This window comes from Trachypithecus francoisi, unplaced genomic scaffold (assembly GCF_009764315.1).
Source record: "Trachypithecus francoisi isolate TF-2019V2 unplaced genomic scaffold, Tfra_2.0 Lachesis_group10, whole genome shotgun sequence".
NCBI classification, from domain to species: Eukaryota; Metazoa; Chordata; class Mammalia; order Primates; family Cercopithecidae; genus Trachypithecus; species Trachypithecus francoisi.
Window position 1 is genome coordinate 113864103 of NW_022681455.1, and position 27026 is coordinate 113891128.

Genomic DNA, 27026 nt, shown 5'->3' on the forward strand with positions numbered 1-27026 from the left:
CAGCAAGGTTCATTTGTTTCAGTTTTTTTTTTTTTTTTTTAAGAATTGATTTTCCTTTCACGTTTCTTTTTTCATTTTTGATATGTAAAACACTTACATGGTTCCAAATCAGCACTATATAGTGAGGTGCATTCAGAGAAATCTCTCTTTCATTCCTGTCTCCTCTACCCTGTTCCTTTACTCCTCCTGTAGGTAACCACTCTTATTGGTTTATGTATTGTTTCATATTTTAGCTAGTGTATCATTTGGATAGATTCCTAGAATAGGGGTTGCTGAGTCAGATGTATGTGCATATGTAACTTTGCTAGATATTTTATAACACCATATTTTTAGCTCTTTGTAACTGTAATCATATAATCAAAAATGATAAGGTAGTTTCTTCCTTTCATGGATTTTTGCTTTATGTTGTCCTTTAATAGAAGGCTTTAACATTTCCAGGAGAATGGACCTTCCTGTTTCTTTGTTTTGTTTTTAAGTTTCTAGTTTTGTTGTATTATGATCAGACTGTTGTTTGTAATATTTCTACATTCAGAACCACTGGTATTTTCTTTGATATTATATTTTTAATATATAACCAAATTTTTGTGACCATTCTATTTGCTGTTGAGGAAGCATATTTTCTATTATTAGGATGTAGTGTTTGATATATATTCCTAAACCTATTCAACGTGTTATGTCGTTAAAATATTTTATGGTCTTACTTATGTTTTTGTCCACCTAACAGGTCTTACTGAGAGCAGTTTATTAAAATCTCCTAATATTTGTGCATTTGTTTTTCCTTGCATCTCCCATAACTTCTGCTTTATATGGATGGTTTCTGTGCTATTTTGGTGCATAGATAATAATTGTTGCATCATCATTTTGAATTATGGTGTTTCATACTCTAAAATATTCTTCTTTGTCTTGTTAATGATTTTTTAAAAATCTATCTTAAAATCAAGACCACAATCTATGCTTTTTTATTGCTACTGTTGTTGTCACCACCCAGCTCTGACAGAATGGGCTCCCCAACCAAAATTTGTCTTGGATGTCAAGATTGGTGATGCCACTCATGCACCTAGAAGATATGAAAAGATCATGGTTCACATAAGGAGGCTTTCTGTGAGAGCAGGGCAGGCTCCTAAACGGGTTCAAAAATAGCTTGAATCCAGTAGTGCCAGCTGCTTGGGAGGCCTAGGTTGGAGGATTGCTTGAGCTTAGGTGTTCAAGACCAGCATGGTCAACATAGCAAAAACCTGAGTGTGGGGAAAAAATAGAAATCCTCTTGTTGGGAAGAAATATTTTTTAAAAATAAATAACTTGAGAATAGGAAAAAGATACTGGTTTGGCTTTTATTGTGGTTAAGAGTGGGGCTATAATAATAGTTCTTATGCAGTCTGGACCTTGTGTTGTTTGAACTTTCCACTGGTACCAGAGGAGGGAACACCTGAGTTTTCTTACCAGCTTGTCCAAAGGTAGGGGAATATTAGTTTCATTCCATTACTTTATTTTCTTCTTAAAGAGCTCCAGTTATAGCATGTTGGATCTTCCTTGACTGTCTTCTGTTTCACCAATTGCCATCTTAGAGGCTTTCTGCCGTAACGACCTCTTTTTTGTTTTTTAAAATTTCATATTAATTTCCTTTGGTGTTTTACTGGTTTATTTCAGTGTGCCTTATTATATTTTCCTTCAAATCTGCTTTCCTTTATACAGCTCTTCCTCCTATGTGTTGGTCTGGTACTTCCTTACTGTCTTGTGAGGTTGTTTTTTTTTTAATGGTTTTAGGGTTTTTAATTTGATATTTTATCCAGAATTTTTAGTTAGTTCTAATTTTTAGCACAATGATTGGATAACCTAGCCTGCTATTAATAAAAATAGAAATCCCTACCTAGTCATAGATGGTTTTCTGAAGTTGCAAGTGTTCTGCCAGAAGCCTGAACAAGAATATGCAAAAGGGAGATGCCATATTTCTTTGATTCAGAGATATTGGGTGGCTATTCACTGGCTTATTTATGACTAGCAGCTTTAAAACTTTTCCCAGAAATTTCCTTTCCCCATCTTATGTCATGCTATTTTGAACTCTGTCCAGCTGTGAAGGCCTGTGACCTTGTGTTTATTCTGTTTTGAAGCGCTGATTCTCATAAGAGAGAGCTTTCAAATATGTAGATAAATTATCAAACTATTTAGTATGTTTATTGGGCAGCGTTTGTTTTTCTCATTGGGAAGATAAAAGGGGCAAAATGTAGAAATAACTCGTGTTTCCATGTCTTCCTGAGCTTAGTCTAGAATCCCTTATTTTATCTAAAATGGATTCTAGATCTTGGGAGGAGGATAAATCGAGTCACATGGAATAGAATCCTTTGTTAAGATATTTGTTCCAAGCATTTGGATTTTGGAAGATCAGTATTTTCTAAACCTTCCTATATTTGAAAAAGCTTAAAAAAAATTGTGGCCTGTATTCAGGAATTAACTGTATTTGTTTTAAGACTTTTTTTTTTTTCACTCTTAGGTGAGAAAAAAAATTACTAAAAATGACAAGTAGAAGACTTGAGGAGTCCATGGGGGCTGTTCAGATGGGATTGGTCAATATGTTCAAAGGATTTCAAAGCAAGGTTTTGCCACCCCTGAATCCAAAGGTGGTTACAGAAGAAGAAGTAAACCGAATGGTAATGTATCAGGGAATTAATATGTAAAATACTTAATGCAATCTCCTTAGGAGAATGACAATTGCCACTTGGCATTCTCAGAATGCCAAACAGAATTACTGACTGATTAATATCAATTTAGTTATAATGGTAGCTTTCTAATGTTATAACTATAATCAATTTAGTTATAACATTTAGTTATAATGGTAGCTTTCAAAGACTATAAAGGTAGGTACCTTTTAAAGTCTGAGAAGTTTTGAAATTGCATACATACTTCAAAGTAGAGGCTTGGTTTGCTCAATCAGTTGAAGTAAGACTTCACAAATGAACTCTTAAGATTTTCTAAGTATTAGGTAGCACCATGACAAACCGTCATTTGTTTAGTTCAAAAACCGTCAAATATCAGAATTTCATAGGATTCAACCTAATTATTTACTACCTACTGATTGTCAAGAGTAATTTTTGTTTGTATATTTATAGAACACAGAGCATTAAAATAATGACTAAGTGGTATTTAAGAAAAATACATATTTTTCCTATTCTTTAAAATAAAACATATTTATAGCTTTAATTATTTATGATTGGTGATAATTTAATTATGAACCACATGCTATAGAAAATATTAGTAAAAATGTATAGTGCCAGGGATAGTGTTCACTACATTTAAAAAACTAATCTTAAGTTGCATTCCAATTAGAGAAATAAAATCAATCATTATTCTCTTTTGTGGTGGTGGTTGGTACATATTTAAAGAAACTCCTGGCATTTTGCTTGTAAGACCTAATTGTTTTAATTTAAATCACAATATAGCTGATACCTCTTAACATTTTATTATCCTTATCTGGGTTCCAATCAAAAAGAACTTAACCAAGTTGAAAGCTGTATTAGAAATATACCTTCATTTAAATGGATTCGATCACAGAAATAAAATTTGTAGAAAAATAAGCGTTCGTAAAGTACATTGTGTTTAACCCAAGGCAACATAAATCAGCTAAGTTATATACCCTCAAATGTTATTAAAAAGTCTTGGCATATACTTAAGCATTATGTAGCTGCCAATGATCATAATCTCCCTGCACATAAAGTAGGAACATTCTAGAACCACAATAACTATAATTGGTTCTGGGTAACTAATCCCTTGTTGGATTAGTTTTATTTAAATGCTGGGTTACTTTTTCTTTCTCACAACATTGGAAAGGGTAAAAGCATTTTGTCTTCTTACTGGGGTGTGTGAATGTGACTTGCTGTGGGATCTGCTGATTAGCTCAGAACTCTTTCAAAGCGAGGTCTAAATGTGCTCTTGTGACGTCTCTAAAGTTCAAACTCATTCCTAAGTGATGTAGTCACACTTCCTAGATCTTTGCAATTTTATAAGATTTCTCTCTAACATCAAATCGTAGTTAATCACCCAGAAGCTTTGTTTGCATATTGTAATGTTAGTTGAGAAACAGAGGTATTTCAAACTTCTGATTTTTGAAGCCCTTGAGTGACTTTACAAACTGAGAGTTTTATGCACAGATGCCTCTTCTGAGCATAAATGTTAAGCTCTTTGGACATGTTCCTGTGCAATTTCTTGACTTTTTTCTCTCAGGTTCTTTGGTGTGATTCCTTCAGAATCATAAGGAAACAGCAACCACATGTCATTTTCAGTTACTGTGCAAAGACCTCAGAAGTGTATGGGTACTTCTCTTATATAATTTACTTATTTTAAATATTTTATAAGGGAACTTAGTGGCATTCCAGAATTATCCTGAAAGCTGCAAACACAAATTATTAATTACTGGTACTTATGAAAACACTTTTTCAGTACAACCACTTATGAATCTTTGGTTCTTATTGTTTTACATTCTAGCTTACACCCTCAGAGTTCCTGAAGGAAATGTCCCTCACCACCGAGCAGAGACTGGCAAAAACACGTTTGATGTGCCGACCACAGATCATCGAACTCTTAGATATGGGGGAAACAACACATCAGAAGGTAGCTGCTCTCTGTCATACTTGCATATAAAGTGGGCCCTGGCACAACACGAAAATTCCAGAACAATAACAAAGTAATATTTGTTTCCTGGCTACCTAATCCTTTATTGGGTTTGTTTTCAGTCCTCATTTTCTGCCTCTGAATATCTTCATATCTTTGATTTGGTATGGTGAAGACTGCAATAAATAAGTGCAAACCTCTTTTAAAATAACTTTTGACTAGTCATACTTCTTTCTTAGCTATTTCTGAATACTATTTGACACCATAGTTTATACAGGGTAGGAGTAATTCTAAGAATTATATTAGTCAAGCCCAATTAAGTTATTGTCTTAGTGTAACAAATAATCTCTCCTTATGTGAGCTGTCCACTAGAAAGGGAGTTGGAATTTTTAATTAAAGTAGGCATTCGTTGTCTGTTCTGGCTCATTTCCAATAACATGTATCCTTTTAGTCTCCAAAGAATAGCGATTTTATCATGTTTCTATATTTGAATGTAAACCATACATTCCAGGCTTTAGGAGCATATGATTATAAAAGGTCTGGTTTCGTATTTCTAAATTAATTTATTACGTTAAAAACAAATTTATTAAATTGTTAATTAAATTAACAATTAACTAAATTGTTAATTAATTTAACAATTTTAATGGTGGCTTAAACTGGAATGGTGGTGGAGAATATGGTGAGAAGTGGTATGATTAAAGATACATTTGTGAAGGCAGAAATGTATCTTTACTTTTTTTTTTTACTTTAATGTGTCTTTACTTTTTTAAATCTTTTACTTTTAATGCACAAATTATGGTATGAACCTCCAATAGTTGGGCTGCTGGGGAGATTAACTTCTTCTCAAAGAGTTCCCCAGAATTTTCCTCTGAAAATTCCTGAGAGTTTTTCAATGTTATGTTCCTCATGAAGAATGAGTGAGGCTTGTCTGCTCTTACTGCTACACCATTGCTTCCCTTGTCTAGGTTTTGCATAAACTTCACCGTTCTGAGCATTGCTAACTTTTTATTGCTTTGTCTGTTCCCCACAACCACCCTCCAAATTTGAGGGGAGGGAACATAGTCTTTTCCAAGACATTTCTTCTAATTAAGGGCCATTTCCTCTTTTTTGAAAGCATAACACATATCAGGCTATGTGGAGTTTTTCATATGTGCTACTAGTGTATGTATTTTAATGTGTTTTGACTCTGCTATAAATGATGAGGCAATCAGATACTTTACATTACACTTTCTCTCCTCTCCTCTTTAATTCAGTTGGTTATTTTTAATTTATATTCTGAAATTTAATCATTTATCTCTTAGATGGGTGACAGTCATCTACTAATTTCTTCAACAAGAGCTTATGAAGACTGTATTTCTTTGTTTTATGTGTTTTATAATATTTGTGTCTTGCCTTTATACTGAACTGCAGATTTGTTACTTATGAAATTCTTGGGCCACAAATTTTCATAACAGTTTTGCAGGCATTTTCCCCACTACCTTCTGACTTTAAATGATGGTATGTAGAAGTCAGAAGCCAGCTTGATTTCTCCCCCTGTAAGTTAATCTTTTAGCTCATGTGCCCAAAGATTGATTGTTATTATTTAAAGTTCAGTATTAGGATACCACTACATTTTTCCTGAGGTACTGTGGGCGTTTATTTTATTTTTAGAAAGCTTTTCTTGAATTATCAAGTTTTTTTATATCATTTTTCAATTATGAATATGTTGGACCTTCTTTGTCTGCCCTTCTTCTAAAGCTTGCATTTCCTCGCTCATTCATTTTTAACTTTCTGTTCATTTCCATTGTATTGTCATTACATTCATTAGGCTATCCTCTGTGTCCCTTACTTTGAGTTATGTATATATTTATTTTATGCTTCATTTTTGACCAGACCAGACCTGGTTCAACAGACCTCTTGAATCATCCCACTTCTCACCACTTCCTCCACCACCATTCCAGTTTAAGCCACCATTATCTAGAATACTGACATAGCCTTCCTGTTTCCATCTCATTCTCCCTCTGCTCCGTTATCACAAAGCAGTAAAAGTAATTTTCAAAATGTAAATCAGAACATATTGCTTCCATGTTGTCTCATAGCATTTGATACAGTGAGCATCTCTTTTGTACCCTTTTATTCACTTATATCTGACCTGGCATACTCATTTGATTTTCTTCCTACTTTTCTCTGGTTGATTTTTGCTTATTTTATTTGTTGAATTATTCACTCATTTCTGATCACTAAATATTAGAGCTCCCAGTACTTGGTACTTGAACTTCTTTCTCTTCTAGACTCACACCTTAGGTGACTTCTTCTAGGAAAAAAGGCTTTAAATTCTACTTTTTGATGATTACTTTTATATCTGTATCTCCTGCCACTGTCTATCCCCTGAAATCTAGATCATATATAGTCAGCTTAATGTATGGTTGGCAGCTCAAACTTAATATATTTAAGATCTAATTGTAACTTTACATTCCATCTCTAAAAGCCTGATCTTTCCTCTTTATCTCTTTCCTCCTGCTTTTTATACCCCCACTGATCTGTTTTCCTAGACCAAACACTTTGGAGTTGTATTCCTGATGCCTCTCTTCTTTTTACATCTTGTGATCCAGTGGTAAGTGCTATAAATTCTGCCTTCACAAATGTATCTTTAATCATACCACTTCTCACCATGTTCTCCACCACCATTCCAGTTTAAGCCACCATTATCTAGAATATCAAAATTGCCTCCCTGTTTCCATCTCGTTCTCCCCCTGCCCCCATTATCACAAAGCAGTAAGAGTGATTTTTTAAAATGTAAATCAGAACATGTTACTTCCATGTTTGAAACCATCCAGTGACGTCCCATTACTCGCATAATAAAATCTAAACTCAGTGCCATAACCTCTAAGGTCCTATACCATCTAGTCCTGCCTCCCTCACGGACCTCTTTGCCTTCTTTGTTGTTATTGTTGTTGTTGTTTTGTTTTGTTTTGTTTTGAGACGGAGTCTCTGTCACCCAGGCTAGAGTGCAGTGGTGCGATCTCAGCTCACTGCAAGCTCCGCCTCTTGGGTTCACACCATTCTCCTGCCTCGGCCTCCCGAGTAGCTGGGACTACAGGTGCCTGCCACCACACCCAGCTAATTTTGTTTCTGTATTTTTAGTAGAGACGGGGTTTCACCATGTTAGCCAGGATGGTCTTGATCTCCTGACCTCGTGATCCACCCGCCTCGGCCTCCCAAAGTGCTGGGATTACAGGCATGAGCCTCTTTGCCTTCTACTATTCTCTCTCTCATTCTCACTGTATTTCCCCTATGCTGCTCTTCAGACACTCAAAGACAATTTCCACCTGAAGCACTTTGCACTTGCTTTCCCTTGTAACTGGAGTGCTATTCTAAAATTTTAGCGTGACTCGCTTCAGACCTCTACTTAGAAGTCATCTCAGAGAGGCCTTCTCTTGACTGCCTATCTAAAAGAGCGGCTACCTGCCAGTCCCCTACCTCCTTGTCCTGCTTTAGCTTTTTTACACAGCCTTTTCACTACCTGACTTTCTGTTCTGTATTTCTGTATTTTTTGTATGATCGCTTGAGCTTCAAGAATGTCAACTTCATGAGGTTAGGGCTTTTTTTGGCTTTATTCACTATGTTCAGCATACAAAAAAGAACGTGGCACATGTTGGAAACTCAATATTTATTGAATGAGGACATGAATTTTTAATCTCTCCTAACTGCTCACTTCTTTACATTCTTAAATATTTGCTTTGTGCTCTTTGATTTTTTTTTCTCCATTATGCTCTTTGAGCTTATGGTGAAATGGTGTAGTTAAGACTGATTGCTTCATGGCAGAAATTTAATTAGCCAGAAATTAAAGAGTATATACTGTATTATTCCACTTATATAATCAAGAAAACTAACCTATGATGTGAGAAGTAGATTACCTGTGTTACCTTTGTCATAAATCAAGTGACCATATATTTAATAATTGGTTTGGAGGCTTTCTAATCTGGTACATTTATTTTTATGATAAATCTTGTGCTAACATCTCATTATTATTACTGTGGTAAGTAACAGTATATGATATGTAATAATATAATTATCATGTTGTACTACATGGTATAGCAAATCCTCCTATCTTGCTCTTCAAATGTATCTTGTCTATTCTTGGTCCTTTGCATTTCCATATAAATTCAATCAGCTTTTTTATTTCAAAAAAAATCTGTTGGGATTTTTTTTAATATATTGCATTGAATTTTTAGATAAATTTGGGGAACATTTGACATCCTGAAAATATTGAGTCTTTTAATTCATGAAAATAGTATATTCCTGCATTCAATTAAGTCTTCCTTAATTTCTCTCAATAATGTTTTTAGTTTCTGGACAACGGTCTTACACATCTTTCATTAGATTTATTTCTGTGTGTTTTACATTTTAGGATACTATTTTAAGTAATATTGTTTATAAATTTCATTTCCTAAATGTTCGTTGCTAGTACCTACAAATAGAATTTGTTTTTGTATGTTGACCTTGTACTCAGTGACCTTGATAAATCACTTACTAATTCTAATAAGAGAATTATTAGAATGATTTATTTGTAGGTTATTTTGAATTTTCGAAATAAACAATTACTTTGCCTGGGGAAAATGACAGTTTTGTTTCTTCTTGTTTGAGTTCCAGTACTAAAACAACCTTGAATTTCTGAGATGAACCCAGCTTGGTCATGATGTGTTATCGTTTTTATATAGTGCTGGTGCCGGTTTCAGTTTCAGTTTGCAAATTTTTTTTCCTCTCTCTCTTTCTTTGTTTCTTCTATCTGTCTGTCTATCTATGGTTTATGAATGAGATTGGCCTATAGTTTTCTTTTCCGTTAGTGTCTTTCTCAGGTATATAAAGGAGGTTATGTTAACATTATAGATGAGTTGGGAGACATTTCATTTTTTTGTTTTTCTTTTCTTTGGGACAGTTTCTATAGTACTTGAGTTGTTTCTTTTATGTTTGGTAGAATTTGCTTATAAAGCTGTCTGGGTTTGGAGTTTTCTCTGTAAAAGGTTTTTATTTACAGATCTAATTTCTGTAATAGTTTTAGAGCTATTCAGATGTTGTTTCTTCTTGTGCCAGTTTTGATACTTTTTATTGCATTTTTCTAGGAGTTTGTATTTTTACCTATATTTTCACATTTATTGACATAATAGTTATTTATTATCTTTTTACTGAGTTCGGGTTCTATTGTAATATTCCCATTTCCATTCTTTGTATTTGTTCTTTGTGCCTTCTGTCTTATTTTCTTGATCAAACTCACTCGGTATTTTGTCAATTTTATTAATCTTTTTAAAGACCTGAATTTTGCTTTGTTGTTTTTATAGTATAGTTACTTTTATTTCATTAATTTCCTCTCTTGTTTTTGTCATGTCAGTTTTTTTCTTTCTTTGGATTTATTTTGCTATTTATTCTAACTTGTTAAGATGGATACTTACAGCTACAGTTTTCAAACTGTGTGCCAAGGTGCCCCAGGGTGCAACCGTGAACTCACAGGGCATCATCAGATAGTCTGAATTTTCAGGGGAAACCTGGCAATACCCAAAATCGATTGGATGCTAAACAGGATACTGTACACTTTGATGATGTCATGCTTTACAAACCTAGCTCCTCAGTGGTTGGTCAAATAAAAAGCAAGTACTTTGTGAAAATCAAAATAGAACAGGAAATGAGGGGTGCAAGACCAATTTGGTTCTGTTGTGCAGTGCCCAACCAGCGCACACATCCCATTAGTAAGCTAGTTATTTGTATTATTATTTCGTATGATGAGAATTCATTTAGAGTAACCACATATTTACCCCTTTATTACTCTCCTTTCCTTCCTGCATCACTGAACTTCTAAGAGAAATTCTCTTCTCCGTAAAGAATACCCTTTGGTATTTTCTTTAGAAGTTGGTGACAACATTTTTCAATTTTTATTTCTCTGAAAATGTGTTTATTCAAACTTCGTTTTTGAAGGGACTTTCCCCAGGTAAAAAATACTATGCCTGCAGAGTTTTTTTTTTCAGGATTTAAAACATTTTATTCCTCTGCCTTCTGACTTGTGTTACATTGAAAAGTAGGCATGCACTTTTGCTCCTTGAAAGTTAAATATTCTATTTTTTCCCTCTAGTTTCTTTTACACATTCTTTTGTCCTGTGTTTTCAGTGCTTTTACAATGATGTACCTGGGTATGGATTTCTTTTTGAATATTTCCCATGTTTAGTTTTAATATCCATAGATCTATGTAGTATTATCTTCCCCAGTCATTTTTGTCAATGTGTGACTATAACAATAATTTATTTTTTCAATTGCAGTTTTCAGGAATTGACCTGGATCAGGCATTATTCCAGCCCTTTCCATCAGAAATTATATTTCAGAACTACACTCCCTGTGAAGTCTATGAAGTTCCACTGATTTTGAGGAACAATGACAAAGTGAGTATGTTCACTGGGGTGGGTGAACTCTTCCAGGATATATGAGAATGGGTTATAGTAAAGTGGGATCTTGAGGGATCTTTGATAAGTTCTTTAATTTGATAGACTTAGGAAAATAGTATGAAAACATGTTCTTTGATTGTAAACTTAATGAAGGCAAGGCTGTATCTGTTTGTTGCTATATGTTGAGTCCTAACCAGTGCCTAACAAGTAGTGAACTCCCAACATGTGCACTAACTTTTGTTGATTAAAGGATTGACCAGATGAATGTCACAGGGTTCTCATGTATGACAAATTGGGCTAGGTTTTTATTTAAGAGAGGGAAATTACTATTAATGCTTATGTAGTCTTCATTAGAGACACCATTTCCCCAATTCAAGATATAAACTCTACTCCTGAGAATTGCAATTGTTGAGCATATATGTATGTGTATATATGTATGTATGTGTGTGTGTGTGTGTGTGTGTGTATATATATATATATATATATTTTTTTTTTTTTTTTTTTTTTTTTGGAAACAGAGTTTTGCTCTTGTTGCCCAGGCTGGAGTGCAATGGCATGATCTCGGCTCACTGCAACCTCCACCTCCTGGGTTCAAGCGATTCTCCTGCCTCAGCCTCCCAAGTAGCTGGGACTATACAGGCATGCACCACCACACCTAACTAATTTTGTATTTTTAGTAGAGACAGGGTTTCTCCATGTTGGTCAGGCTGGTCTCGAACTCCCGAACTCAGGTGATCCACCCACCTCAGTCTCCCAAAGTGCTGGGATTATAGGCGTGAGCCACCGTGCCTGGCCAAGCATTTATATTTATATTCTCCAATGCATTTATATTCTGCAAATTGTACCTTTTAAAACTCCTTCTTTTCACTTCTAAAAAATGTAGGTCCCTTTCTTTCTTTTCTGTCTTCTCCTTTCTATAGAAGATAGCCTTCAGAGTTTGTCTACAGTCAGTTTTGGAAGGCTTCTCTCTGTCTGCCTTGTCTCTTTGTGATTGTAACGGAAGATTTCTTTTTCAGCCTTATGACTTTTTCTTTAGAGATAAATTAGGGTTTCTTTCAAGAAAAGATATTAAATGCCTGAAGAGTTTCTTGGCACTTAACAATAATGAAAGAAAGAGTAATGCGGAAGTTCAGCATGAAGCACACTTGAGTGTGAAAAGTAATCAGATGGGGAGGAAAGCATTGGAGAGATGGGAAATCTGGGCGTAAAGACAAGGAGGAATACTTTCAGGGGTCTAAGAATGTGGCGACAAAAAATTCTACTTATAAGACAAAATGGAAAATAAGTGAAGACTATGCAAGAATCCAAAGCAAATGGGAAGACTTGCAGTTATATTTGGTACAGCCGCTCATTAAGGGAATCAGCGATGCCTTGCAGAGATCAATGGGGTGACTTAGTGACAGCAAAGCCAGACTCTGGAGAAAATAGTCTGTTTCATTTTTTTCTGCAGTAGCGTTAGTAAGAGAAGCTCATGGGACAGAAGTGAAAGAGAAGGAAAAGAACCGGAGGCGCACAAGGTTGTGTTCCTAGACCTCTAGAAGAGGTGCATTGCACAGACAGTAGGGCTCTATCTTTTCATGCACTTCAGTTCTCACTTCTGACTCTCTTTTTCCATTTCTATATTACTTTTGACTCTTGCTGAGGTATTTTTAGGCTACTAAAGTGGTACAGTCCAAAGCATCCTTTGGTCACCCCTCTCTGACCTTAAACAAGAAATGGTCATCAGTGGTTGTTTAATAGCAAGTCGGGGTAAAGGGCATATGTGAGTTTTGTCTGCCAGATGCTCAGTTCTCATGGATGACACAACATCTCTTGATAAGATGCAGCCAGAGTGCTGGCCACATGGAAAGAGGGTCCCATCCTAGGAACGTCCAGCTACTAACAAGCAGACAGTTCTCTCCAGGGGAGGCAGCCTTGTCCTCTGGTGACTCCAGGACCCTCATACCAGGTGGCTGATGTAACCCTGCTCCTCTGTTTCCTTAGTTCACAGTCTCATAAAGAACCATGGGGAGAGATTTGGGGCCCCAAGAAATGCTTTCTGTGCCGTTCACCTTTTATTTGCTTCCTCCCTGTCGTGGGGTACAACAGATAGAGCCTGTCAGGTTATTATTTTTGTGTCTCCATCTCTCACATACAAGGATAAGAATGAACCAGAACACTTATTATTTTAATTGGGTTAAAATGATAAGGACCCATACTCCAGAGTCAGACTAATCTGGGTTCAGATTCCAGCAGAAGAATTAGACTTTAAAAGAGTGGAGCTGTTGGGAGCTGCTCTGAGGCTTTGCTAGGGGATATCCTGATGCTCTTTGCTCTTGCTTTGTGGTGTGTTTACTCAGGACCATCCCATGGAGAGGTGGGGTGGAGTTTGGCTGGGACTTGACTCGCAGCACCTTTGCTTGGTGAAGCTGTACCACTTTGGGCAAGTGTCTGTAGCATGGGAGTCATAATGAAGCTCAAAGGTTATGGTGAGGATGAGGTGGCATGTCATGTGCCGTAGATGGGCCATTGAAGGGGTGCAGGAAGTGTGACTTCTTCTTTCAGAGCAGTTCTCAAATGCTCAAATGTTGGGAAATCCAGCTTAACTCTGTTATGTGGGTGAGGTTTTAGCTGATTAAGGAGTTAACCCTTGAAGATAGTCACTTTTATTTTTATTTATTTATTTATTTATTTATTTATTTTTGAGACAGAGTCTTGCTCTGTCCTCCCAGGCTGGAGTACAGTGGCCCAATCTCAGCTTACTGCAACCTCTGCCTCCTGGGTTCAAGTGATTCTCCTGCCTCAGCCTCCCCAGTAGATGGGACTACAGGTGCATGCTACCACACCCAGCTAATTTTTCGTATATTTAGTAGATATGGGGTTTCACCGTATTAACCAGGATGGTCTCGCTCTCCTGACCTTGTGATCTGCCTGCCTCCGCCTCCCAAAGTGCTGGGATTACAGGCATGAGCCACGACGCCCAGCCGATGGTCAATTTGAAATGATTTAATTTAAAAATGAACAAAGACTTGCAATAATAATAAAAATAAGTAAGAATAATAACGTTAATAAAAAGTAAAGCTAAAAGGTATTGGGTGCTTACTTTCTATGGGATAAAGATAAGTACTGTCATCTCCTTGTATAGTTGAGAAAACTGAAGTTCAACCCTGACCAAGGTCACATGTCTAGTAATTAGTTGATGGAGATTTCAGTCTATGTTTAACTCTCTGCTTTTTCACATGCACAGTGTTTATCATCATGTTTCCCTGCAGATTCCAAGGTTGGTGAAAGTTGTGGAAGAAAGTTCACCTTACTTTAAAGTAATCAGCCCCAAAGATATTAGCCACAAAGTGGCTCCTGGAGTGCCTTCCATATTCCGAATCCTCTTTACTCCAGAGGAGAACAAGGTAATACCAGGACTGGCAAGAAAATGGACACTTGTACTGGCAGATTGAAATTCAATTCTGAATATTTACAGAGGTGGTGGTGGTGGTGGTGCTGGTGGTATTGGTGGTGGTCTTGGTGTTGATATTTGTGTTGGTGTTGGTGGTATTAGTGGTAGGTAGTGCTGGAGGGTGGTGGTGGTGGTGGGTAGTGGTGGTAGTGTTGGTGGTGTTGGTAGTATAGATGGTGGTGATATTGCTGCCATTGATGGTGGTGATGGTGTAGATGGTAGTGGTGGTGGTATTGATGTTGGTACTGGTATTGTTACTATTAGTAGTGTTGGTGGGTAGTGGTGGGTGATGGTGGTGGTGTGTGTAGATGGTGATGGTATTAGTAGTATGGTAGTATAGTTGGTGGTAATATTGTTGTCATTGATAGTGGTGGTGTGGTGGTGTAGATGGTGGTGGCATTGTTGTCACTGATGGTGGTGGTAGTAGTGTTGTTAGTATTTGTAGTGTTGGTGGATGGTGGTGGTGGTGTAGACGGTGGTGGTATTGGTAGTATTGATGGGTGATGGTGATGGTGGGATAGATGGTGGTGGTGCTGTCATTGATGGTGGTGTAGGCGATGGTAGTCGTGAGAGGAGTGCTGAGACAAAGGATAAAGATTTTGGCTTCTAGGAAGTTTGGGGCCTTAGTTGGTTATGACTTTCCTCCCCACATTCTAACTAGTTTGCAAAAGAGACCCAAGACTCAAATATAATATCATAGTATCGGCCTCAGTAATGGTAAAGCTAGAGCTGAGAGCAGAGGCCTGCCTGGCCTGCTCACACCGTCAGCTCACAGGCAGTCTAGGAAGAACCTACAGTCAAAAAGGAGGCCATTTTCAGTCAGCACCACTGCAGTGGTGGGGAGGGGAATGGAGCCCAATCTCACTCTCCTCAGTCATAGAAATTCCAGTTCCTCCTAGGAGGGAAGGAGCAGATATGGGGGCCTGAGGGTGGAGGCTTCCTCCCTACCCCTTCTCCAGGGAGTAGAATCATTGGTCAAGTTTTCTTCTCTGTGGGCCTAAATGGGGACTTATGAGGAGGAAAAAAGAGTTTTACCAGCATGATTGAAGGAGTGAGCACAGAGAACAAGTCTTAAATATGCAGAACAAAATGCAGGCTGTATATCATATGAATAGCGGGCATGCTTATCTGTGTTGCATTCTTATGGTTGGAATCAGTAGAGCACAGTGGAGTCAGACAGAACTAGCTTGGAGTCCTTGCTTCCCCACTGCTAGTGCCTATCGGCTGCTGTCGATATCATTACCAGTATTCCTTCTACTATTGCTGTTGTTACTACTTTTCTGGAGAGCAAGGATAGAGAATTTAATGTGGCTTGTTAAGTATGTACTCCTTGTGGTGAGTGGTTAAAAATACCATTATAATAATACCATTGTTATAATTTTGCCACTTTGTAGTATTACTATTTATATCTTAGGTTGTGTTTAGGAAACTACAATTTTGTTTGAGGTTCTACTGAAATAAATAAAAAGATAAATAACTCCAGATGTAGGGCTTTTTGTTGCATATTGTTGAAGTCCTCATTTTTTCTGGAGGTTCTATATCTGAATACTGTCTGTGGGGAGAACAGGGTCTGGATTTACTGTGGGTGTGAGACTCCTACACCGTCATTTCTGTAGGAAGCTGATTATAATCCTTTGTGCAGCTTGAAATACAAAGCATGCTGGATTTGAGGAGGTGGCTTTCCTCAGTTTTTTTCTGTGATGGAGAAAATATGTCTTCTATTGGATAAGTATCATTGTATCTGCACCTAGTCTGACTGAAAAAAGGGTACACAAGACTTTCTGGAGATGGAATGTTCTATATTGGCATGAGGATTACATGGCTGAATTCATTTGTCAAAACATTTAATATTTGTGCTTTTCAATATATACATAAGTTTTACCTAAAAAAAACTTGTATAACAATAGAAGGGGGAGGGAGTGGGTAGAGGTATCAAGGGAACCAGAATAATGGAATGTTAAGAGTTGTTGAATTTGAGTAATGGGTACACTGGGGGTTTGTCATGCTAATCTGTCTTCTTTGTGCATGTTTTAAATTTTCCATAATCAAAAGCCAGAAGAAGAGAGAGATTTTATTACTGTTTATCCAGCAAAGAAATAGTTGAAATGTATTTAAAGTATGTTGCTATGTAGTTTATAAATATGAAATGCTAACATTCCTGGTGAGCATTATTGCTTCACTGTGTTTTGTAGCTGCTTATCTTATGCTCAGCTCTTTTATTCTTTCTTACCATTCCACTTATCCAGCATTGCATGTCTATTGGGGAACCCCTAATTTAAAAAAATTAACTAAGTTAAGTGTTGTTATACTTTTACTTCTAAATATTTGAAAGTTATCAAAAGCTACATGCATGTTTGAGGAGACATAGTGAGGATAATGGTTACTTATGAGAAATTCAGCTATCTAATTTTGGAGACACTAAGATCTTGTGTTGGACTTGGCTCTAAACTCTATATGGTTTATTTCCAAAGACAGAGTTTTTTTCTCATTTTGCTGGCTAGCTAACACGATGGTGGCATAGTCAGTTATCTACATTCGCTTTCACTGTTGGAAAGTCGACAGGGCAGTGCGCAGAATGACCAGCTAGGGTTGGGCATGCTGTCTTTCGGGCTGCTCCAGAATGCAGCCAACAAGTGACTAGAGCCAGATTTATTTTAGGAAAAAAAAAAGTAATTCATTTCACCAAGTGTCAGTGTTTCTTCACTTGGCCAAATAGATAGCCAAAGTACATACTTTTTTCCTTCTTAGCCCCTGCCGATCTCAGCACACTCCATTCTCATTTACCCTCCTCACATCTGGAGGGTGAGATATGTAAATTGCAGCATGCCACAGTTAATAAGCCAGCCCTCTTTCAATTGGATTCATCTATTAATCTGGCTGCCTGGGGATGGAACTTGTTAAGAATGCCAAATGCCCAGATAACAAGTGCGGTAAATTTACTTTGGCTTTCTTTATCTTTCCTCACTCAGACTTTTTAAAAAATGATTGGACATGTTATTAATATAATAATCCTAGTGTACATATCATATACTGTAGAAATATAATAGCCAGTATCATCATAAAATAACACTATACAATTTTAGAGCCTGACATTTTTCTTGACCTCTTAAATTTGTATCTTTACCATTAAAATGAGAATGAAAAATATTAGGCTTTTGTGGGAAAGCAAAAGAGAATACTTCCTTGGACTTAAGAAAGCATCTGTTTGCAATGTGTTGTCATATGGAAAAGGCAGCAAGCTTTGAAGAAAGCATGCAGTGATGCAACTGGGTGGCTGAGTTATGGTTTAAGAAAATGTCTAATTTGTTGTCAAAATGGTTTTTCCAATTTGTCACCATGAAATTTAGAAACCATAGCCCAAGAAGAATAAAAAATGTGAACATGTTTTATGTTATCTAGGTATACAATAATAATAAAACTATATTGCCAGCAATTTGAATTTAAATGTGGGTATCATACAAGTGGCCACAATCAATGCCTTTTGTTGGCAAAAATAATATTAGGATTTTATTTTCCTTCTGCCTGAAATTCTCGCTCCCCAGTTCTATCTGGATCACTCTCATAGGCCCAGTATCTGGCACAGGGCCTGACACATAGAAAGGGTGCAGTAAATATTTGTGGAGTGAGATAAGTAAGTAAAAGTTAGTCTAAGAAAATATAAAGAAGTTTCTTTGACTTGAGGTTGGCCTACAGATGTTAAGAGCATGTAAAAAGGGCTCAATTACCTTTTTGTGTCATGAATATATTAGATGTTAACTTTCTTCCTTGTCATTTCAATTAACAGTAAGATGTCTAAGAAGTCTTCTCTAAGAAGAGTTTCTCTTTATTTTGTTTCATATTTCCAGATAGTCACATCCATACTTTTTAGCTTTATGGACCTCATAAATATAATTTGATAATAAGGCTAACAAGGATTTTAGGAAATTTCCTTATAAAAAAACTCTTGATAGTGTTGTACCCAGAAAAGATATTAAAAATAAATAATATTCTTCCATTTACTCAGTGCCAGACCCAGTTTTCTGAGCCAGATCCAATGGAGAATAGAACAAGCTTTGGCCTTCATGGAGCTTACATTTCACAATGAATAAATAAACCAACAAACAAATATATACAATTTAATGTAGGAATTGACATAGTAGAGGGTAGGGAATAATAAGGGCTTTGCTTTCTTCCAAAAGTAAAGTCAAGGAAGCCTTCTCTGATAGGAAAGTCAAGGGAAGACTCTTCTATTGAGGTGACATTTGGGCAGAGAACTAATTTAAGCCATGCAAATATCTGAGGGATGGGCTGTCTAGGAGCGGGAACAGCAAGTGCAAAGGCCCTGTGGCAGAAACATGCTTGGCAGTCAGCTCGGGAAAGTATGCGAAGGCCAGTGGGGCTGGAGCAGAGGGAGCTGTTGGAAACATGGTAGGAAATGAGATTCCAGAAAGTGAGCTCATGAAGAATCTTAGAAGCCATGCAAAGTGGGATAGGAAGCCACCATAAAGTACTTCAAATATTTTTATTATGGAAGGCTTTCTTTTCCTCATATGCAAAAGTAGAAAGAACAGCAGAATGAACTGCCATCATCCACCTTTTCAAATCTCAGCACATGACCAGTCTGGCTTCATCTGTTCTGCCCCTTCCCCCAGTAGATTTTGAAGCAAGTCCCATATAGCATGCAATTTCATCTGTAAATATTTCATGATTTTTCTCTGAAAGATAAGGGCCTTTTTAAAAGTTAGCATAACCACAGTACCATGATCGTGCCTAAAAAACCACAGTCACTCCTTAATATCATCACATATTCAGTCAGTAGTTTGGATCTTGATTTAAGAAAACCAACTTTAAAAAGTTGTTTTTTAAAAAAAAACCATTGCGTACTAAGTGCAACAATGGTTCACAATTAAGAAAAAGTTTTTTTTTTTAAAGTTGGTTTTCTTAAATCAAGATCCAAACAAGGTTTGCTGATTGCATTCCCATCACGTCGTTTAGAATGGCCCCTTGCCGCCTGTTGCCTGTAACTGATAGTTAGATCTATAACCGTGATTAGATTCATTTAATTTTTTCTTTTTTCTTTTTGGTCAAGAATCCTTCACAGGTGATGTGGTACTTCCTAGTGCATTACATCAAGAGGCACACAATGTCTGTTATTTTTGTTTTGTTTTTGTAATGATCCAATAAAGATCATTCCCTACATCACTGGGGTTAAGTTTCTAATTCCATAATTTATTTTGTACTTACTGGTTGAAATTATTCTAAAAACAATAACAACAGCAAAACCAAAACTTTCCCTCACCAGCTTTTCAGCTCCCCTGAGGTATAGTCCATTCAGGAAAGATAGGAGAAATGCTTGATCCTCTCCTTTTATCCAGCCTGGTGGGTTGTGATTAGGGATGACACAGTCTGACTTACATTTTAGGAGCACTCTGGCTGCCAAGTAGAGAATAGACTGAAGCGGGGGCACGTGAGGCATCACAGCTAGTGGCCTCCCCTTGACATTGATTTTCTCTTTCCTCATTGGTAAGAGAACCACAATTTTTTAAAAAATTGTAATTGACAAAAATTGTATACATTTGTAGTGTTCAACATGAGATTTTAATATATATACACATTGGAATGGCTAAATCAAGCTAATAAATATATACATTATCAAATTAATATATATATAACCTCACATACTTACAATTTTTTTGTAGTGAGAACATTTAAAATCTACTTTCTTAGCAATTTTCAATTTTACAGTACATGGTTATTAACCATGTTGTATACTAGGTCTCCTGAACTTCTTGTCTAACCGAAATTTTGTACCCTCTGACCAGCATCCCCCAGTTTTCCAACCTCAGCCCCTGGGAATCACTGTTCTACTCTCTGCTTCTATGCATTTGACTGTGTTAGATTCCACATATCAGTGAGATCATGTAGTGTTTGTACCTCTATGCCTGGCTTATTTTACTTAGCATAATTGCCTCCTGGTTCATCCATGTTGTCACAAATGATGGAATTTCCTTCTTTTTTAAGATTACATAATATTCCATTGTGTGTATATACCATATTTTCTGCTTGCTTGCTTGCTTTCTCTTTCTTTCTTTCTTTCTTTCTTTCTTTTTCTTTCTTTCCTTCTTTCTTTCCTTTCTTTCCTTCTTTCTTTCTTTCTTTCTCTTTCTTTCTTTCTTTCTTTCTTTCTTTCTTTCTTTCCTTCCTTCCTTCCTTCCTTCCTTCCTTCCTTCCTTCCTTCTTTCCTTTCCTCCCCTCCTCTCCCCTCCCCTCCCCTCCCCTCCCCTCCCCTCCCCTCCCCTCTCCTCTCCTTTCCTTTCTTTCTTGAGTCTCACTCTGTTGCCCAGGCTGGAATGCAGTAGGACCATCTCAGCTCGCTGCAGCCTCCACCACCCAGGCTCAAGCAATCCTCCCACCTCAGCCTCCCTAGTAGCTGGGATTATAGGCGTTCACCACCATGCCCAGCTAATTTTTTATTTTGTTTTATTTTTAGTAGAGATAGGGTTTCTCCACGTTGTCCAGGTTGGTCTCGAACTCCTGAGCTCAAGTGATCTGCCCATCTTAGCCTCCCAAAGTACTGGGATTATAAGCATGAGCCACTGTGCCCGGCCAACATTTTCTTTGTATGTTCATCCACTGATGGACACTTGGGTTGATTCAACATGCCGGTTATCGTGAATAATGCTGCAGTGAACATGGGCGTTCAGGTAGCTCTTCCACATACTGATTTCATTTCCTTTGGATATATACCCAGAAGTAAAATTGCTGGATCATGTGGTAGTTCTATTTTTAATTTTTTGAGGAACTGCCATACTGTCTTCCATAATGGCTGTACTAATTTACATTCCCATCATCAGTGTACAGGGAGAACCACAAATTTTGATTGGACACTTCTGCCTGAAATAAGAGATTACATTTCCCAGCCTCCTTCACAGCTGCGTGTAAGTGTCGGCCAATGAGATGTGAGTAGGACTCCAAGGCACTTGCTTGAAGAGAGCTGACACAGCAGGAGGTGCCCTGTCCCTTCTACCTTCCTCCTTCTGCCCTGCAGCTTGGCTGTGAAAGAGTTGGGTCCCAGGAATTGCTCTGCCCCACAGGGTGACATTGAGGATGAGAACTGCATGCTAGAATGGTAGAGCAGGAATTTAGGAATTTGAGTCTCTGATGACACTGTTGAGCCACCCGACCGACCTAGCCTGCCTACCTCTGGACTTCTTTGTATAAGAGAAATAAACTTCTACCTAGTGTAAACTGCTCTGATTTTGCTCTTTTTCCTGTTGTAACATAGCTGACTGATCCCTGATGCATACAAGGGGCAGAGGCTACTATAGTAGTTCAGGTAAAAGATAAGGAAGTTTGGATGAGGGTGGTGATAGCAAAGGTGATGAGAAGTAGGAGGAGTAAGGACGTATACTTTTTTCTTTCTTTTTTTTTTTGAGGCAGAGTTTTGCTCTTGTTGCCCAGGCTGGAGTGCAATGGCGTGATCTCTGCTCACTGCAACCTCTGCCTCCCAGATTCAAGTGATTCTCCTGCCTTACCCTCCCGAGTAGCTGGCATTACAGGCACCTGCCACCACACCCAGCTAATTTTTTGTGTTTTTAGTAGAGATGGGGTTTCACTATGTTGGCCAGGCTGGTCTCAAACTCCTGACCTCAGGGGATCCACCCACCTCAAACTTCCAAAGTGCTGAGATTACAGGCATGAGCCACTGTGCCCAGCTGGATGTATACCTTTATTGTACAGCTGCCAGGATTTACTGATGGATCGATGAAGGATACGAGAAAGAAATGCACCTAATTTGAACTGTAGGATTTTGGCTAACAACTGGTCAAACGGTAGTGTCATTTACAGAGACAGGGAACAGAGGAGGAAAAGCAGGTTTGTCAGGCTGGGTGTTCAGTTCATCAACTGAAGTGACTGCCTAAGCCTGCAGGCTGTCAGAGCCTCCCAAGTCATAACATCTGAATTAGTTGTAAGCCAGCAGAGCAATATATAATGATGTATAATCTAATATAGTCATATTGAGTGCATAACTTCAGAGATGGAATACATTGTAAGGGACTTTAAAGAACCTTATATTCTTTTATGGGTGTGTGAATTGATTATGAAAAAATTTATAATTCGAATCAAACTTCAAACCTTCCTCATTTGGGAACTTGAAAAGGTCTGAAAACATCTTTCTCAGTATTTCAATTAGGTTCCTAAGCTATTTACAGCTGCTTTTAATTCCTTCTAGAACAAGGCAGCGGATATGTGAGTATAGAATAAAATGAGACAAACACTTCAGGATCTCCTCTTATCCTGGATTCAGCAGCATCTTTTGTTCTAGCTCTCAATGCCTCAGTTAATGCTCAGTCTTCACATGTGCCAGGGGCTTTTCAGTTTATAATTCCCAACAAAACGTGTGCTGGCTGGATTTGATTTCCTAAGAAAAAGCGAAAATAGTACTTATCTCTTTAGGACTCTGTAGGAATCAGACTAGGCTGTTGCATTGTTGAATTCTGTGGGGTTTTCTAAGATCAAGTGTGCTTAGTGCAATTTGTACTTCCTCATGTCTGGATAGCATAAGTTTTGAGTCTGGCATTACCATCTGGAAACCAGAATCAGTTGCAGAGATAAGAGCCTAACAACTCAATTTTTTAAATTTTATTTTTATTTTTGTTTTTATTTTATTTATTTATTTGTTTTTTTGAGACAGAGTCTCACTCTGTCGCCGAGGCTGGAGTGCAGTGGTACGATCTTGGCTCACTGCGGCCTCTATCTCCCGGGTTCAAGCAATTCTCTGCCTCAGCTTACTGAGTAGCTGAGACTACAAGTGCAGGCCACCATGCCCAGCTAATTTTTGTAGAGACTGGGTTTTGCCATGTTGGCCAGGCTGGTCTTGAACTCCTGGCCTCAGGTGATCCACCTGCCTCAGCCTCCCAAAATGCTGGGATTATAGACCTGAGCCACCATGCCCAGCCATTTTTTAAAAAATATTTTAAATAAAAAGAAATTTTTGTGGGTACACAGTAGGTATATATATTTATGGGGTACATGAGATGTTTTGATGTTAGCATGCAGTGTGAAATAAGCACCTCATGGAGAATGGGGTAGTCATCCCCTCAAGCATTTATCCTTTGAGTTACACACAATCCAGTTACATTCTTTAAGTTATTTAAAAATATACTGGCAACCCAGTTTTAATCAATTTCATGAATCTTATTTATTCCTTTTTATGACTCATTCCTGCCTTAGGACTTGTATGTTTGCAATTCCCCTTGGCAGGAACACTCTGTTCCTAGATCTCACCCAGCTGGCTCCTTTTACTGTTCAGGTCCCCATCCAAAGGTCACCTCCTCAGGAAGACCTCCTTAGTTATTCTAACCTGAATCAACCCCATCTGATGTTATCACTTTCCTGTGCTTTATTTTCTTTGAAGCCCTCATCACTTTCTGAAATTATGTTGTTCTATTATTATCCTTATCAGTATATGGATGGCTAGATGGCTCCCTACCAACAAGAGTAAACATATGTTGAATTTTTCCTATATGCCTTACACAAATTGTACTTAATACAAAAGTTTGATAAGGACAACTAACACTTATCAAGTACTTACTACTTGCTAAATGCTAGGCCAAGTACTTGCCCACACAAGTCCACATCTGTGTCGTCTCATGCCTGGACTACAACAGTGTCTTCCTAACTGGCCTCCCTCTTCCCACTGCAGTCCATGGCCCACATAGCAGCCAGCGCTTTTTCTAAAACGTTACTCAGGTTACATCAAGATCAGCTTTCAGCCTCAGGAATGCCTTCAGCCCTCTCACGTCCTAACAATGGCTTACAAGATCTGTGGGATCTGGCCCCCACAACCTGTTGGCCATGTGTCTAACCACTTTTCTTCCCTTGCTCCCCTCTGGCCACAGGTTCCAAATCACACTTCCCCCAGACAGCCATCCATCCATATGGCTTCATTTGTCACTCATGTCTCTGCTGAAGTGTCACCTCCTCATAGAGGCTTTTCCTGACTGTCCCCCCCACCCCGCCCCATGTGAAAGAGCTCTCCAGTCTCTCTGTCTCCATATCATGATTTGTTTCCCGTCCCTCATCACTACCGAATGTTCTGTTACTAACTTTCCTTCCTTCGGGAAGTATTTGTTGAGTAGTTGCTGAGTACTAGGCTCTGTTCTAGGTACTGGGTATACAGAAGGCAAGAAGATGGGCAGATCCCTCTTGACATGGAAATATGGGGGAGACATGCAGTACACTCACTGGAGAGGTAGAATATACGATATACCAGATGGCTCTGGGCAAGACTGAAGCTGGACAGAAGGCAAGGGAGTGATGGGGCAGGAGAGGTAGAGTTCCACTGAAAATAGGGCAGTCAGGGGAGGCCTCAGGGAGAGAGTGGATTGCTGTGCCAAGCACTGAAGAGGTGAGGGGGTGAGCACCGTGAATAAGTAGAGGGAAGGAGAACATCATGTGTGAAGGCTCTGAAGGGGAAGCCTGTGGCTGCAGGAGGACCCAGGGGAGAGAAGGAGATATGGCCAGAGAAATGATGGGAGCACCAGGCCACCAGACCCTCTATAGTACGCCAGCCTCAGCCTAGGTGCTTTTCAGCAGAGAAGCAGCCTGAGCTGACTTACATTTTTGCTGGATCCCTCTGACCCTTGGGTGGAAAATAGACTTTAGGAGAGCAAGGGTTGAAACAGAAAGTCCTGTTAGCCTGGGAAAGATCGGAGTGGCTAGGACTAGGGTGGCAGGGGTGGAGGTGGTGAGGAGTGATTGCAGTTCGGATATATTTTGAAGGTAGATCCTATGGATTGTATCAAGAAATTGAGAAATAGAGCATGAAGGGATGCCTCATTTCAGGGTTCTAAAGCCAGACCGCTGGAGGGATGCAAATGCCAGTACTGAGACCAGGAGGCTGCAGGTGGGGAGAGGGTCAGACCTTAGCTGTCTTTGTGGAGCCTTTGTGGGTACTAGAAAAGGTTCCCCCTCTGGGCTGAAGCTGTTTTGCCTCCATTCCTGGCCCTCAGCAGAAATCTTTATGAACGGTAGCGGCAGTGACATTCATCAGGAGCTTTGGTTTGGGACATAAGTTTATATCCAATGAGATGCTGACTGGGCAGCTGGTTATGAGTTTGGAGCTCAAGGGGACAAATAGAACTACAGGCGTAAAGGCTATTTGTGAGCATTCCTGGCAGTTTAAGCTTTATATTTATTTGTATGTGAGTTGCACTGTGTATTACATATCCTTTATTCATCTGTTCATCGTCTCCTCCATCCTGATGTGAGCTGGAGAAGGACCGTGACCATGTCTGCATTTCCTAATTGGTTGTATTGCTAGACCTAACACAGTGCCGTGGTGGCACCTGGGCACTTAGTGAACATGGTTGAATAAATAAACTGGGGATGCCACTGCTTTATGCTTGTTCTGTGGCTTCATGAAGTTGAGTATGTGGCCAGCCCTGTATGCCAATTTGTATGCCAGATGGTCCCATTCTTATTCTATGCCCAAAGCCCAAAAAGAGCTTTTGTTAAAACCTCCACCACTTACTACCAGTTATCACATGGTTACCAAAAGGAAATTTATGTTCAAAATGACTTTTCATTAATCAAGATTGCCTTGCAGCTAAAACACACAATAAAAGGATGAGAAAGCTTAAAATGAAGGAAAACAAAGCTTTTTTTAGATATCAGGTACCTTTTATGGTGACTTAACTTTTTCTTTACTACATTGCAGGCAAGTATTCTATTTCTGTCTTATGAGATGGCATAAAGAGTGACTTTATTCAGCATTTCTGTTGCATTTAAACTCATTACTGGGGAAGAGAGATGCCTAGGGCCTCAGCATTTTTATTTGGAGTGGTCAGAAATGGCTTTGTGCAAGAAGTGAGGTTTCAGCTGACTTATGCATCAGTTAGGTATTGCTGTATAATTACAAACAATCCCACATTTAGTGACTTAAAATAATAAGCACTCATTATTGCTCATGAGACTGTGGTTCAGCTGGGTGGTTTTTCAGGGTCTTGCCTGGGCCCTCTCATCAGGTAGGGAACTCTGTTCATTGTAGCTGGGCTCACATATCTGGGGATCAGCTGGCTCTAGGCTGGTCTAGCATGGTCTTGGTTGGAGCATCCAGGGGTACATCCTGCAGTAGGCTGGACCAGGCTTGTTCACATGCCATTGGCAGGGTTCCAAGAGCAAGACTGGATAGGCCCAAAGCTTCTTGAGGTCTTAGCTTGAAACTGGCATAGCATAACTTCTGCCACCTTTTATTGCTGAAAGCAAGTGGAGTAGAGGCTTCTTTCTTGATGGAGGAGCTGCAAAGTCACATTGCAAAGAGTATGGGCAGAAAGAGGCCATTAATTAGAAACATCATTCTAATGCATGGGCTTGAAGGAGAACTAGGGTTTGGAAGGAGGACCTGAGGGAACTGTTGTGGATCTTCTTGGATCTACAGGAGAAATGGGCCTGGCCTGCCACCCTGCCACTGACCTTCATCCTACCTCCTATTGCCTGGGAAACACATGAAGCATAGTTTCTCTATCAGCTGTAGGTTTTAACACTAGATCTGTTCTCTCTCTCTCTCTCTCAGAAAAGACAATCTCATTGAAAATACT

General features: G+C 38.5%; 1 protein-coding gene across 1 annotated transcript in view; it reads left to right on the forward strand.

Moving 5' to 3' along the window:
- The first annotated feature begins 2485 nt into the window (after positions 1-2485).
- Positions 2486-27026, forward strand: part of HYDIN (HYDIN axonemal central pair apparatus protein) — a 388294-nt gene continuing 363753 nt past the window's right edge. The window contains 4 exon segments of the mRNA XM_033218949.1: positions 2486-2645; positions 4477-4602; positions 10890-11009; positions 14264-14398. Of these exon segments, the coding sequence (XP_033074840.1) occupies positions 2511-2645; positions 4477-4602; positions 10890-11009; positions 14264-14398 (516 nt within the window). The 5' untranslated portion in view covers positions 2486-2510.